Below are 13,847 nucleotides of genomic sequence, written 5' to 3'. Positions count from 1 at the left end.
TGTGTCATATTAATCTTCACAAAACTCTTATAAACTGCTTTCTGTATCTTTTACTTTAAAAATTTTCAGTTTTATTGAGGTATTCAATATAATTGATATATAAAATTGTACAATATTTAAGGTATACACTGTGATGACTTTATATACACATACATTGTGAAAGGATTCCCCAATCTGGTTAATTAAAAATTCATGTATTTGAAACCTTCCTCTTTTTGTTCTTTCTGTAACACATGTACTCTGATGATTTTCTTTCTCACTTAGGTTGTCGTACTGCTCCGACAGATTTAGTTTTCATCTTGGATGGCTCTTACAGTGTTGGCCCAGAAAACTTTGAAATAGTGAAAAAGTGGCTTGTCAATATCACAAAGAACTTTGACATAGGACCGAAGTTTATTCAGGTTGGAGTGGTCCAGTACAGTGACTACCCTGTCCTGGAGCTCCCCCTGGGGAGCCATGAGTCGGGAGAGAGCTTGATGGCGGCCATGGAGTCAATACATTACTTGGGAGGAAACACACGGACTGGAAAGGCCATCCAGTTTGCCCTTGATTACCTTTTTGCCAAGTCCTCACGATTTCTGACCAAGATAGCAGTAGTTCTTACGGACGGTAAATCCCAAGATGAAGTCAAGAATGCTGCAGAAGCAGCAAGAGACAGTAGAGTAACGTTATTTGCCATTGGTGTTGGGTCAGAAACAGAAGAGGCAGAACTTAGAGCTATTGCCAACAAGCCTTCATCCACCTATGTGTTTTATGTGGAAGACTACATTGCAATATCCAAAATAAGGGAGGTGATGAAGCAGAAACTTTGTGAAGGTAAGCCTTAATATAATGTGGAAACAAGTAAGAATGACAGTTTCTACAGTTTTTTATAACCTGTTCATTTGCAGTGGGGGAGATGGTTATATTCAATGTCAGATGAGTTAAGTCAGAACTGAAGTGAGCACATATTTCTGTGTTAGAGTTATTCTGGATAAATTTTGTTTTGGGGAACAATTGCTTTCTTGTAAAATCTGCAGTTGGAGGATATAAGATTTTGTGATTTTTGTGTGTGTGTTTTCCTTTCAGATACGATGTGTTTATTGTGGAGGTCATAGAAAGTTAAGATATATAAAGAATGAAAATATATGTAAATCATATATTATTATATCACTCCTGTTAGCAAGGTTTCTGCCTTTTTCATTCTAGTCTTTTTTGATTTCAGAGTGTTTGAGAGTTTATTCATGTGCCTAAATAAGGATGTGGTGTGTGTGTGTGTGTGTGTGTGTGTGTGTGTGTGTGTGCGCTTAGTCTCTCAGTTGTGTCTGACTCTTTGTGACCCCATGGACTGTAGCCTGCCAAGCTCCTCTGTCCATGGGATTCTCCAGGCAAGAATATTGGAGTGGGTATCCATTACCTTCTCCAGGGGATCTTCCCAATCCAAGGATCGAACCCAAGTCTCCTGCATTGCAAGTGAATTCTTTATTGTCTGAGCCACTTGGGAAGACTGCCTAAATAAGGATAATATTGTATAAATAATTTCATACTCTCTTTTCATATTATTTATTCTATATCATTATAAGTATGATTTTACTCTATTAATATTATAGCATATAATCTTTTAAGATTATTTATTTAAATTTTCTCCATTTTTGTATAGTTGGTTTATTCCTAAGTTTTTCTAATACAAATAACTGAATATTCCAGTACCTAATTGTGAATGGGAATTAAAGAAAACAGAAAACAAATATCAAATTACTAACATTTTTAAAACTTTTGAAGAGTCTTAAAAACTTCACTTGAGAAAAACAAACTCCCACCAGCAATGAGGAAACATTTGAAAATATAGTGCTTGCTAGTCTATTAATTATGTTTACATCATTCCATAAAATACTAGAGTTAATTAAGTTTACATCATCCTGTAAAATATGGCCAAGTTCCAGATTTTGGTAAATATTAAACCTTTTAGAGTACAGACATGCTTGTGTTCATGTTATTTGGGGGGAGAATAGTTTATTCATATCATTTATTTTTAATATTATAGGCATTTAATGTGCTATCTACCCAAAATCATATTGATGCAAATCGAAATGTTTTTTCCCAGTTTACTTACAAAAAATCTAAAAATTGTTTGGTTCACTTTTGATAGAAAAATTTCTACATGATTGTGACTTAGAAACAATTTGTTTATTTTTTTTGTATTTGAGTGGACTGTGGTAGAGAAAAATACTTCAAAGTTTTTAGATTATCTACTAATATTTTAAGAAACCACTTCAAAACAAAGAGCATAGAAAATTAAGTATTTTCTATAATAAAACTTTAAAAAAGGTACTAATAAGTAAATACAAATGCTCAGTACAGTTATTCTTTTCATGATTCTGTAACAGCAAGACTGTGTTGACTTTTATTGTGTTGAACAGGTCAAAGGAATTTAGGTTTTTAATGTGTTGTTGGATTAGTTAGAAATCTTTCACTTTGAAGTTAGGTATACTTCATTATTAAAATAGACTTTCCATGGTAAAATTACACTTACCATTCATTTTAATCCTAAAATAGAAATTTGATTAAATATTTCTGTTTAGTATTTGCTTCATAGACTTTTCCTGAAGATCTGTATTTTCATAAATGCATTCTCTGTATTTAAATTTTTAAAAATACACATGAAAGAGTAGCTGTGTGTAAAGGGGTAAAGCTTCTTTCAGCTAAAATGCCTGATCTGCAAAAAAAAATCAGATTTGAAATCTTGCCAAATATTTCTTCATCCACACTCAGAAAAAGAATGTAAGTAATGTCTGTGTCTATTCAGTTCACATATTCACTGTACAATAGACATCTTTTAAAATGTACATTTTGAAGTTGTACTTGTGGAAGATATGAGTTTTTTTGCACTTGACATTTCATACTGTATTACACATTGTGATTAATGCACTAAATTAATGCACTGCTGTATTGCAGCAGCCTCAAATTATATATATTTATTATATAATTAACATTATATATGTTAGATTATTTGACTAACTCACCTTTTCTTTGACGAATAGTTAACTTCTATTTTGAGGTGTTTAGCATATAGGGTTGTTCCTTTTTATATTCTACTGTTCTTGATCCAGGATGAACAAAATATTATCCAACTCTTTGTTCCCCTATAGATTATTTCATATTCATGAATCTGCTATTTCCTTGAAGGTGTATTGTTCAATATGTTCCTTATTTCAAGACCAACTAAAAGTGATGGAAAAATGCTTTCTTTATATATTGGAGAGCATTTCTCTCAACTTGGGCTTAGTTTGTCCTTTTTTAGTTCTTTTGCCTTGTAAAGGTAGGTTGTTTATTTGAGACCGTTATTGTTTTTATTGCTATGAATGTCCTTCTCTGTACTGCTTTTGCTGCATCCCATATGTTTTGGTATGTAGTATTTTACGGTTTGTTTGTATCAAGATATCTTCTGTAGAATAAGTCAAATCCTCATTTGACTTAAGGATTGTTCAAGAGTGTATTAATTTCCACATATTTGTGAATTTTCCAGTTTTCTTCCTCGCATGTTAATAAAAAATATTAATAAAATAAAATAATAAAACTATTTTAATATCATTCAGTTGTGGTTGGAAAATATACCTGGTATGATTTCAATCTTCTTAAATTTGTTAAGGCTTATTTATTTATTTATTTTTAACCTAACATGTTACCTATCCTGGAGACTTTCATCTGTGCTTGAGAAGAATGTGTATTCTGCTGCTGTGACCATGATGGGGGTAGGCAGTGTGTTCTATATATGCCTGTTAGATTCATGTGGCCTAGAGTGTTGTTCAAGTTCTTTTGTTTTGTTGACCTTCTGTCTGAATATTCTATTCATTATTAAAACTGGAATGTTGAAATCCCTTACTGTTATTGGGTTGCTGTCTACCCTTTCAGTTTTGTCAATGTTAGCCTCATATGTTTGGGTGCTGTAATGATGATTGCATATATATTTACAATTCATATGTTTCACTGGCAAATTAACCAATTTTTATTATATATATATATATATAATGGGCTTCCCTAGTGGCTCAGATGGTAAAGTGTCTGTCTGCAATGCAGGAGACCCAGGTTTGATCCCTGGGTTGGGAAGATCCCCTGGAGAAGGAAATGGCAGCCCACTCCAGTATTCTTGCCTGGAAAATCCCATGGACCGCGGAGCCTGGTAGGTTACCATCCATGAAGTCACAAAAAGTCAGACACAACTGAGCGACTTCACTTTCACTTCCACTTCATGTCCTTCCTTGTCTCTTTGGAGAGATTTTTGACTTAAAGTCCATTTTGTCACCGTTTTTGTTCTCTTTTGGTAAACTTTTGTATGGAGTATCTTTTTTCCATCCCTTTATCCCTTTACTTTTATCCTATGTGTGTCCTTAATTCTAAAGCAAATTTCTTATAGACAGCGTGGATCTTATTTTTTAAAATCCATTTAGCTACTGTATGCCTTTTATTGGGGATTTTAATTAATTCACAGCTGAATAACTACTGATAGGGATTGATTCTTTTTTGTTTTATTGATTTTTGTAGTGACATGCAAATTCCTTTTTAATTTACTTTTGTATATTTTCTATAGGTAGTTTGTTTGGGGTTACTATGTAACACAAGCATGCCTACTCAGTCATTTCTGACTCTTAGCAACCCTATGGACTGTAGCATGCTAGTTTCCTCTGATATAGAAAACATCATATAGTTATAGCAATCTATTTTAATAACTTCAAAACTCTATTTTTTGGTTTTTTTCTGCCCCCTTTACACTTTTTAATGATGCCACAAATTATATCATCTTATACTGTGTATCCATTAATATATTTTCACAGTTTTCTATATCAGAATTAAAAGTGATTTAAATACCACTGTTACAGTGTTACAGTATTCTGAATATGTCTCTATATTTACCTTTACCAGCAAATTTTATACTTTCCAGTGCTTTTGTGTTGCTGCTTAATATCCTTTCAATTTGAAGGGCCTCCCTAGTATTTCTTGTTAGGCAGCCCTAGTGGTGCTGAGCTTTTTCTTAATCTAGAAAAGTATTTATTTTTCTTTCTATTTTGAATGACAGGTTTGCCGGGTATATTATTTTCGGTTGGCAGTTTTTTTTTGTCAGATAACATACCTCTCTTTCTTCAGGGTCAGTATCTGGAGAGTTATTATGTTCCTTTGATTGAGTCATATATCTCATAGTTTTGTGTTGAGATTTACACATTTGAAAAAGCAATCACTTTTCCCAGTCTTTACCAACAGGCTTTGCCCAGTGGAAGTCCCTCAGCAATCAACCTGGCTAGAGATTTTGAAACCATTTTTGGAGGGGTATGATTTCTTTGGGACTGTGGGACAGATTTCTTTTTCAGAAACTCATAATCTTTCACTCCATTTGGTATCTTCCTGTAACACTTCAAGTCCTCTAGTTTTATAAATTTCCCCCCTCTTCCTTGTTCTTAATGGCCACTAGGTGTCCAGGTGTGCTGGCTCCTTGTCAGCATCATTAGTCAGGTGGGACCAATATCATTCCCTCAGGCAGCCCTTTGAAAAGCTGGGATGCTGAATACATCTCCACTCTTTTCTCTTCCTGAGGGAGAAGCTTCAAGTCATGTGTCTTCTCCTGACCATGCAGAGCCATGTCACAACAAGCCACCGTCACACTCTTATTTGTTCTCTGTAGTCCCCAGGCATTCAATTGATTCTGATTCCATCAGTGCTGCAAATGAGTCAAGACAGAAACCAGTCTCTCCATCTCTCCAGTCTCTCCATCTTCCAGTCTCTCTGAAAGCTGGAGCATTAGATGCATGCTCCATTTTTCTTTCTTCCTCACTGGGGAGTCATTATAAGCAAGGGCATCTCTCTTGGCACTTATTTGTGTCATCCTGGAGAGGGAACTGATGCGCCAGGGTGAAATCACTCTTATTGCCTACTTTAAGATGTTATTCTTATTTTTGTGCTCATCTGGGGAACTTCAAATTCCTGACTTGAATATGGAGTGTTCATAAAGGTATTTTGGCCCATATATCATTGTTAAATCAGCATTTCAGTTAGGGAATGGTTGTCGTGACTTTCTATTCTGCTATCTTGCTGACATCATTCTTCTGTTGTTTTCGTGAGTCAGCCAAGCATGGCCTTGATGCAATAGAATGAGGAGAGAAAAGAAAGTGATTTCTCCTTGTGCTTTGGAGTGTACCAACCTTAAGTATCTACAAGGGCTTCCAATAGCTTGTGTTTTGAAGGACTTAGTTTCAGGACCTATATTTTGATTCAGGTGAGCTGAACTCGCCTGTGCACAGAAGACAGTTCAAAGAGCAGGACCTGGAGACCGCCTGTGTATTCTTACCATTCCTTTTTCCACCACTGTGATTCTTGGATGAAGCAGGAAATGTATCTGTTTCTTAAAAGAGTATATGGTGTGGACTCAAGAGGGACCAGAAGTCAGAAGGCAATTAGCTGTGTAAATGTAGCCATATGTTCTTAGAGAGGTGAGAGGGGAGTGAGAAAGAGAGCTGGCTTCCCTAAGTGGAACTTTGGTGTCTTTCATCCCAAAAAGCACTGGGGCTTTTTTTCCCGTTCAGTGCTTTCCACCATGGTGTACTTTAATTTGGAATGATATTCAGGACTTCTTAATTTCTTTTTCTCTTGTTGAAATTATTCACATTTTGGATGACTGTTTGCTTGCAGATTGCTGGATAATTTGATTATCTAATTCAAGGCATAATACTTACTAATAACAGCCTGGTATACTCCTCTCCCCTACTCTGTTTAACTTGCATTTCAATGGAAGCCACAAAAGGTAAAGATACACATATCAGGAGCCATGGCCAGGGCAACTGAGTTGCTTTTGGAGATAGGATTTCATGATTACATGATTTCATAACAAGCATGTGGTTAATCTCTCTGCTCTCACATGGAGCTCATTTCCTTCCCTCTGCCTCTCCTCTATTGGTACATATGTGCTTGAATTCCTAACCACAGAGATGGGGCACAGGAAAATGAGAGGTCAGAGGCAGGGTGAATCTGGCAGATGGGATTTGATGAGGGGTAACATTTCATAAAACCTCATTGAATAGTCAGGGGAATCATTTTGTTTTCTATCTGTAGATTGAAAGAATTTAAATCTAATCTGAATTGGTGACAACCTACATTGTCAAGGCCTTGTAGTGTATGCAAAAATATGGATTTTCCATTCATTTAATTAGAATAGAGCTATGTTTCTAATAAAGAAATATGATATGTTTATATTTCATGTGAAAACCAATGATGAGTATTAAATTTGAAAATGTAAGATGACTATGGTATGGTATGATTCAGAAAATATTCAAATTATAGCACACAGACCTTGCTCTCAGGGTTTATGATTGGATTTAAATGCAGCTGAGTATGTTCAGTTCATTATTTCTAGCAAAGAAATAAATAGAAAATATTCAGAATAATTTTCTCAGGAATGTTTAAAGCTTATATAAGTAGCTCACTCTCCCATTCTTTCTCTCTCTCTAAAATGTTATTCATATAATACATATCACTTAATGACATATTTTATTATTATAACATCCTTTAAAATGACCATTGGCATGCCCATAGGAGTGAAAATTGTACAATCACTTTGAAAAAGTCTTTGACATTATATATCAGGGCAAAGAATACTGCTACCTTATGAAACAGCAGTTCTACTTAATATTTAGCTGTGAGAAATAAGTTCATATGTTCACCAAAAGACTATTCAAGAATGTTCATAGCAGCTTTATTTAAAGAAGCCCCAAACTGAAAACAACTCAAATGACTGCTCACAGGAAAATGGCTAAGTACATCACAGCATAATTCATAGAGTAGATCAAGGTATTTTACTGAATGTAGGTTGTATCTTACAAAAAAGTTTAAAAAATTCAGTAAGCACAATGCAATGTATATTAAAGTAAAGCACTTGATAGTTCTTTCTATAAACCTGAGGTCATGTGAATATATATGATGGTCTAGCCCAATCTATGGAGTCAGAACCAGATCTGAATTTGGTTCTTGACTTGGTCAATATCACTCATTCTAAATATGATCTTAGGCTAATTGACTGACTCCAGCTTTGGTAACAGAGGCCTTATTTTCATTTTGTTTCGTTCATTTTATCTTGTACTTGGATTAAATAATAATAGCATTTATTATCTCATACAGTTTCTGTGGATCAGGGACATGGGCAGAGCTGGGCTGGGTGATCCTGACTCAGGTTCTCTCAAGGAATGCAGTCAAGATATCAGTTGGCGCAGCAGTCAGCTGAAGGCTTGACTGGGGCTGGATGTCTGCTTCTAAGGTGACTCACTCACAAGGTTGGTGAGTTGGTGCTGTTGTTGGCAGGAGGTCTCAGGTCCTGGGCAGGTAAACATCTCCAAGGAGCTGTTTGAACATCCCTGCAACATGACGACTGGCTTCCCCCAGAGTGAGTCATCCAAGAGAGCGAGGAGGACACCAGTGTCTTTCCTGTTAGTCACAGAGGTCAGCCCTATCAGTGTGAGAGCAAAGAAACTACATTGTACGCACATTATTATCAGCATGCTAGAGGCTAGAGCAACAGATAGGCATCTTAAGATGTCTGGATGTCTGTTAAATAAACAAAAGAGTTAGCATGTTAAAATGATGCATAACTGTAATATTTAACAAAAGTTCTTCTCATTTAAGTTAAAAATGAAAAAAAAGGAGTAAACAATGAGTTATAGGAATGGGATACAGACTATTGTCTGGATTTGCCTAAAGGTAAAATGCACTACCTTTCTCCATCTCTAGTATTCAGTCAGAGAAAGGAATAGCTTAACATGTCATCACGTAATCAATGCTTTTAAAATGAAAACTGACAAAACCAGATGAGTTACTTGTGTAATTACCCTTTATTTTCTAAGCCAAGGATGGATTTCCATTCCTTATATTTTTCTTATTGTTGAAAAATAATACATTCTATGTTAGTGAGACTACTCACTGGTGAAAAAGATTTTACTTTTCTGGGTTGCACACAAGTTGTAGTTAAGGCTAATTGGAGTTTATTGGTTCTGTTGACTCACCACTGAAAGGAGTCTTATTAAAATCTATGCTTACTAGGTCCCACTGTCTGTCAGTCGTGTGTTGGGCAGACATCTTCCTCTGAGGAAGTACTCTTGACTTTAAATCAATCTATATTTCAAGACAATGGGATTGCTCGCTGGTTAAAAGGGTGAGATCACTTAATCAGTGATGAGAAAAGAAATTTTGTGAATCTGGGCTTTGGTAAATGGACTTCTTCTTGGACAATTTATTTAGGATTTGCTATTGCTATTTTATTGTATTTCCAATATGATGAGATGGAGTCTAAGTTATTACAGTCTTAGTACTAAATTGAAACTGAAACCATGGTGGATGTGGCACCTTTTCTATGACTTGTACATTACATGATACTAAAGCCCCTGATGATATAACAGACATTCAGAAAGGCAAATTATTAAATTGCCACTGAATGTCATTGAGGGATGTGTGTCAGTGACACCTATACTCACATTTGCCTTACCATTAAGGGCAAGTTCAATTCAGGAAAGTTTAAAGGAGCTGGCTTGCATAGATCTGAGTTGTACACAGGGGCATCATAGACGACTATATTTTACTGGACTATTGGATCTGGATCAGTAAAATTGCTTTCAGTCTCTGACTGCAAATCTCCATATAAGATTCCCCAGTTATCAATAAAATATGTGACTTCTGCAGAGGGGTGGCTTACAAACGATCTAACAAGTAGAGTTGGATTGAATAGGCACTTATAAACTGGGCTAGGTGAGATCTGGAAAAATGTGTTCGTTATTAATTAGTATGATAATCTCATATCTTGTTAACATCTGGCTTCCCTGGTGACTCAGTTCAGTTCAGTCACTAAGTCATGTCCAATTCTTTGCAGCCCCATGGATTGCAGCACATCAGGCTTCCCTGTCCATCACCAACTCCGGGAGCTTACTCAAACTCATGTCCATTGAGTCGGTGATGCTATCCAACCATCTCATCCTCTGTCATCCACTTCTCCTCCTGCCTTCAATCTTTTCCAGCATCAGGGTCTCAAGGGTCTTTTCCAATGAGTCAATTCTTCACCTCAGGTGGCCAAAGTATTGGAGTTTCACCTGCAGCATCAGTCCTTCAAATGAATATTCAGGAGTGATTTCCTTTAGGAAGGACTGGTTGGATCTCCTTGCAGTCCAAGGGACTCTTAAGAGTCTTCTCCAACACCACAGTTTAAAAGCATAAATTTTTCAGTGCTCAGCTTTCTTTATAGTCCAACTCTCACATCCATACATGACTACTGGAAAAACTATAGCTTTGACTAGACAGACCTTAATCAGCAAAGTAATGTCTCTGCTTTTTAATATGCTGTCTAGGTTGGTCATAGCTCTTCTCCCAAGGAGCAAGCATCTTTTAATTTTATGGCTGCAATCACCATCTGATTTTGGAGCCCCCTAAAATAAAGTCTTTCCTTTTCTCCTTTGCTTTTCACCTCTCTTCTTTTCACAGCTACTTGTAAGGCCTCCCCAGAAAACCATTTTGCTTTTTTGCGTTTCTTGTCCATGGGGATGGTCTTGATCCCTGTCTCCTGTACAATGTCACGAACCTCATTCCATAGTTCATCAGGCACTCTATCTATCAGATCTAGGCCCTTAAGTCTATTTCTCACTTCTACCGTATAATCATAAGGAATTTGATTTAGGTCATACCTGAATGGTCTAGTGGTTTTCCCTACTTTCTTCAATTTGAGTCTGAATTTGGTAATAAGGAATTCATGATCTGAGGAACTAAAAAGCCTCTTGATGAAAGTGAAAGAGGGGAGTGAAAAAGTTGGCCTAAAGCTCAACATTCAGAAAACGAAGATCATGGCATCCAGTCCCATCACTTCATGGGAAATAGATGGGGAAACAGTGTCAGACTTTATTTTTTTGGGCTCCAAAATCACTGCAGATGGTGATTGCAGCCATGAAATTAAAAGACACTTACTCCTTGGAAGAAAAGTTATGACCAACCTAGACAGCATATTCGAAAGCAGAGACATTACTTTGCCAACTAAGGTCCGTCTAGTCAAGGCTATGGTTTTTCCTGTGGTCATGTATGGATGTGAGAGTTGGACTGTGAAGAAGGCTGAGTGCCAAAGAATTGATGCTTTTGAACTGTGGTGTTGGAGAAGACTCTTGAGAGTCCCTTGGACTGCAAGGAGATCCAACCAGTCCACTCTGAAGGAGATCAGCCCTGGGATTTCTTTGGAAGGACTGATGCTAAAGCTGAAACTCCAGTACTTTGGCCACCTCATGCGAAGAGTTGACTCATTGGAAAAGACTTTGATGCTGGGAGGGATTAGGGGCAGGAGGAGAACGGGACGACAGAGGATGAGATGGCTGGATGGATGTAAGTCTGAGTGAACTCCGGGAGTTGGTGATGGACAGGGAGGCCTGGTGTGCTGCGATTCATGGGGTCTCAAAGAGTTGGACACGACTGAGCGACTGAACTGAACTGAACTGAAAATAATGTCTGTCCCTGTTTCCCCATCTATTTCCCATGAAGTGATGGGACTGGATGCCATGATCTTCGTTTTCTGAATGTTGAGTTTTAAGCAAACATTTTCACTTTCCTCTTTCACTTTCATCAAGAGTCTCTTTAATTCCTCTTTGCTTTCTGCCATAAGGGTGGTGTCATCTGTGTATCTGAAGTTATTGATATTTCTCCCAGCAATCGTGATTCCAGCTTGTGCTTCTTCCAGTCCAGCATTTCTCATGATGTACTCTGCATATAAGTGAAATAAACAGGGTGACAATATACAACCTTGACGTACTCCTTTATTGATTTGGAACCAGTTCCGTGTCCAGTTCTAATTGTTGCTTCTTGACCTGCATACAGATTTATCAGGAGGCAGGTCAGGTCGTCTGGTATTCCCATCTCTTCAAGAATTTTCCACAGTTTGTTGTGATCCAAACATAGTCAATAAAGCAGAAGCTGATGTTTTTCTGGAACTCTCTTGCTTTTTTGATGATCCATTGGATGTTGGCCATTTGATCTCTGGTTCCTTTGTCTTTTCTAAATCCAGCTTAAACATCTGGAATTTCTTGGTTCATGAACTGTTAAAGCCTGGCTTGGAGAGTTTTTGAGCATTACTTTGCTAGCGTGTGAGATGAATGCAATTGTGCAGTAGTTTGAGCATCCTTTGGCATTGCTTTTCTTTGGGATTGGAATGAAAACTGACCTTTTCCAGTCCTGTGGCTCAGCAGTAGAGAATATATCTGCCAGTTCAGGAGACACTGGAGACACAGGTTTGATCCCTGGGTTGAGAAGATACCCTGAAGGAGGAAATGACAACCCCTTCTTCTATTTTTGCCAGGAAGATCAAATGGACAGAGGAGTCTGGCAGGCTATAGTCCATGGTGTCACAAAGAGTCAGACATGCACACACAGAAAGGAGTAGCTGGACGTATCTAATTGTCCTGGTCAGACTCAAAAGATGGACAGTTTTTCTGTCCCTGACTATGGTAGGATTTTAAATAGAACATGTTTTTATGACCCTGATAAGACTGAATTACTTATATTACTTATCTGTTAGATTTAACAGAAAGCAATTTTTACTGCACCCTAGTGTTTAAAATAAGTTGGAGTGATCTATTGTTCCAGAAAGCTTTCCTTTCCTGAATACTCTCTGAACATATTGGGCTAAAATTAACAACTGTTTAGTTTCCTGCACTTGTGAACTTAGATCTTAAGTTCTTTTCCTTTTTTTATCCTTGCTCCTAAATGTACTTCTTCAAACTAACTTGCTTTATCTAGATTGTTCAACTTACCTGTTGTGAGTATTATCCTCTGACTGATTCTGTTAGCATTTGATTTTCTTGGTCCTTAAAATAACTTCCAAGTTCCAATTTTTATTTCCAATTTCCAGTGGAAATTGGTTGTATGCTTATACATACATCTTTTTAGGACACTATAGAGAAGTTAGTTATTTACCTTTATTTCCCTGGAAGGTTTTGGAACAATTGTTGGTTGGCAATCAAAGTAGGTTTTAATGTATGGAAACTTTCTTTTACCTGTTTCCCATAGCCAGTGTATGCAAACTTACAAACTGTATTTGAGCATTTTAGCTACATTTTACTTTTCAATTCCGGTGTATGAGGATATTTTATTGTTCTTGTAGGTGAGCAAATAGGGAAGAAAGATTATTCCTTCAAGAAAATATGAGGATACTGGGGGCTGAGAAGAGAGAAGTGAGGAGTTATTGTCCAATGGGTACAAAGTTTCTATTTCTGAAAATTGAAGCTTTTCTGCTTTAGTGGTTTTTCCTTGTTTTCTTTTCTGGTTCCCTGAATAGTGGTGGTGGGTATACAACATTTGAATATACTTAATGGTAGTGAATTTACACTTAAAAATAGTCAAAATGATAAATTTTATGTTTACTTTACACTTAAAAAATTGAAAGCCTAAAGAAAAATAAAATGTAATTATTTAAATACATTTTTCCTAATGAGAGGGCTTCCCTGATGGCTCAAGTGGTAAACAATCTGCCTGCAATGCAGGAGACATAGTAGACACGGGTTAGATCCCTGGGTTGGGAAGATCCCCTGGAGGAGGGCATGGCAACCCACTGCAGTGTTCTTGCTGGAAAATTCCATGGACAGAGGAGCCTGGCAGGCTTCAGTCTGTATGGTTGCAAAGAGCTGTTCATGGCTGAGCATGCGTGATCACTAATGAGATGTGCTAGATATTAATGAAACCATGGCTATATTGTGATTACTGATAGACATTTTTGATTTCACGCACCGTGCCACACCGTTTCCTGTACAATCCTGGAGATTATTAATAGAATACAGTGCAAAAGACTTGATTATAGAAAAAGGATGAACACAGTA

The 13,847-nt window shown here is 36.9% G+C and overlaps 1 protein-coding gene across 1 annotated transcript in view; it reads left to right on the top strand.

Annotated features, from left to right (window-relative positions):
* Positions 1-13,847, top strand: part of COL21A1 (collagen type XXI alpha 1 chain) — a 254,450-nt gene that overhangs the window by 90,633 nt on the left and 149,970 nt on the right. Inside the window, exon 3 of the mRNA XM_018039271.1 lies at positions 265-816. Coding sequence (XP_017894760.1) covers positions 265-816 — 552 coding nt within the window. The remainder of the gene's footprint in view (positions 1-264; positions 817-13,847) is intronic.

Source organism: Capra hircus, chromosome 23, assembly GCF_001704415.2.
Source record: "Capra hircus breed San Clemente chromosome 23, ASM170441v1, whole genome shotgun sequence".
Taxonomy (NCBI): Eukaryota; Metazoa; Chordata; class Mammalia; order Artiodactyla; family Bovidae; genus Capra; species Capra hircus.
This window is presented reverse-complemented; position numbering and strand designations above follow the sequence as displayed.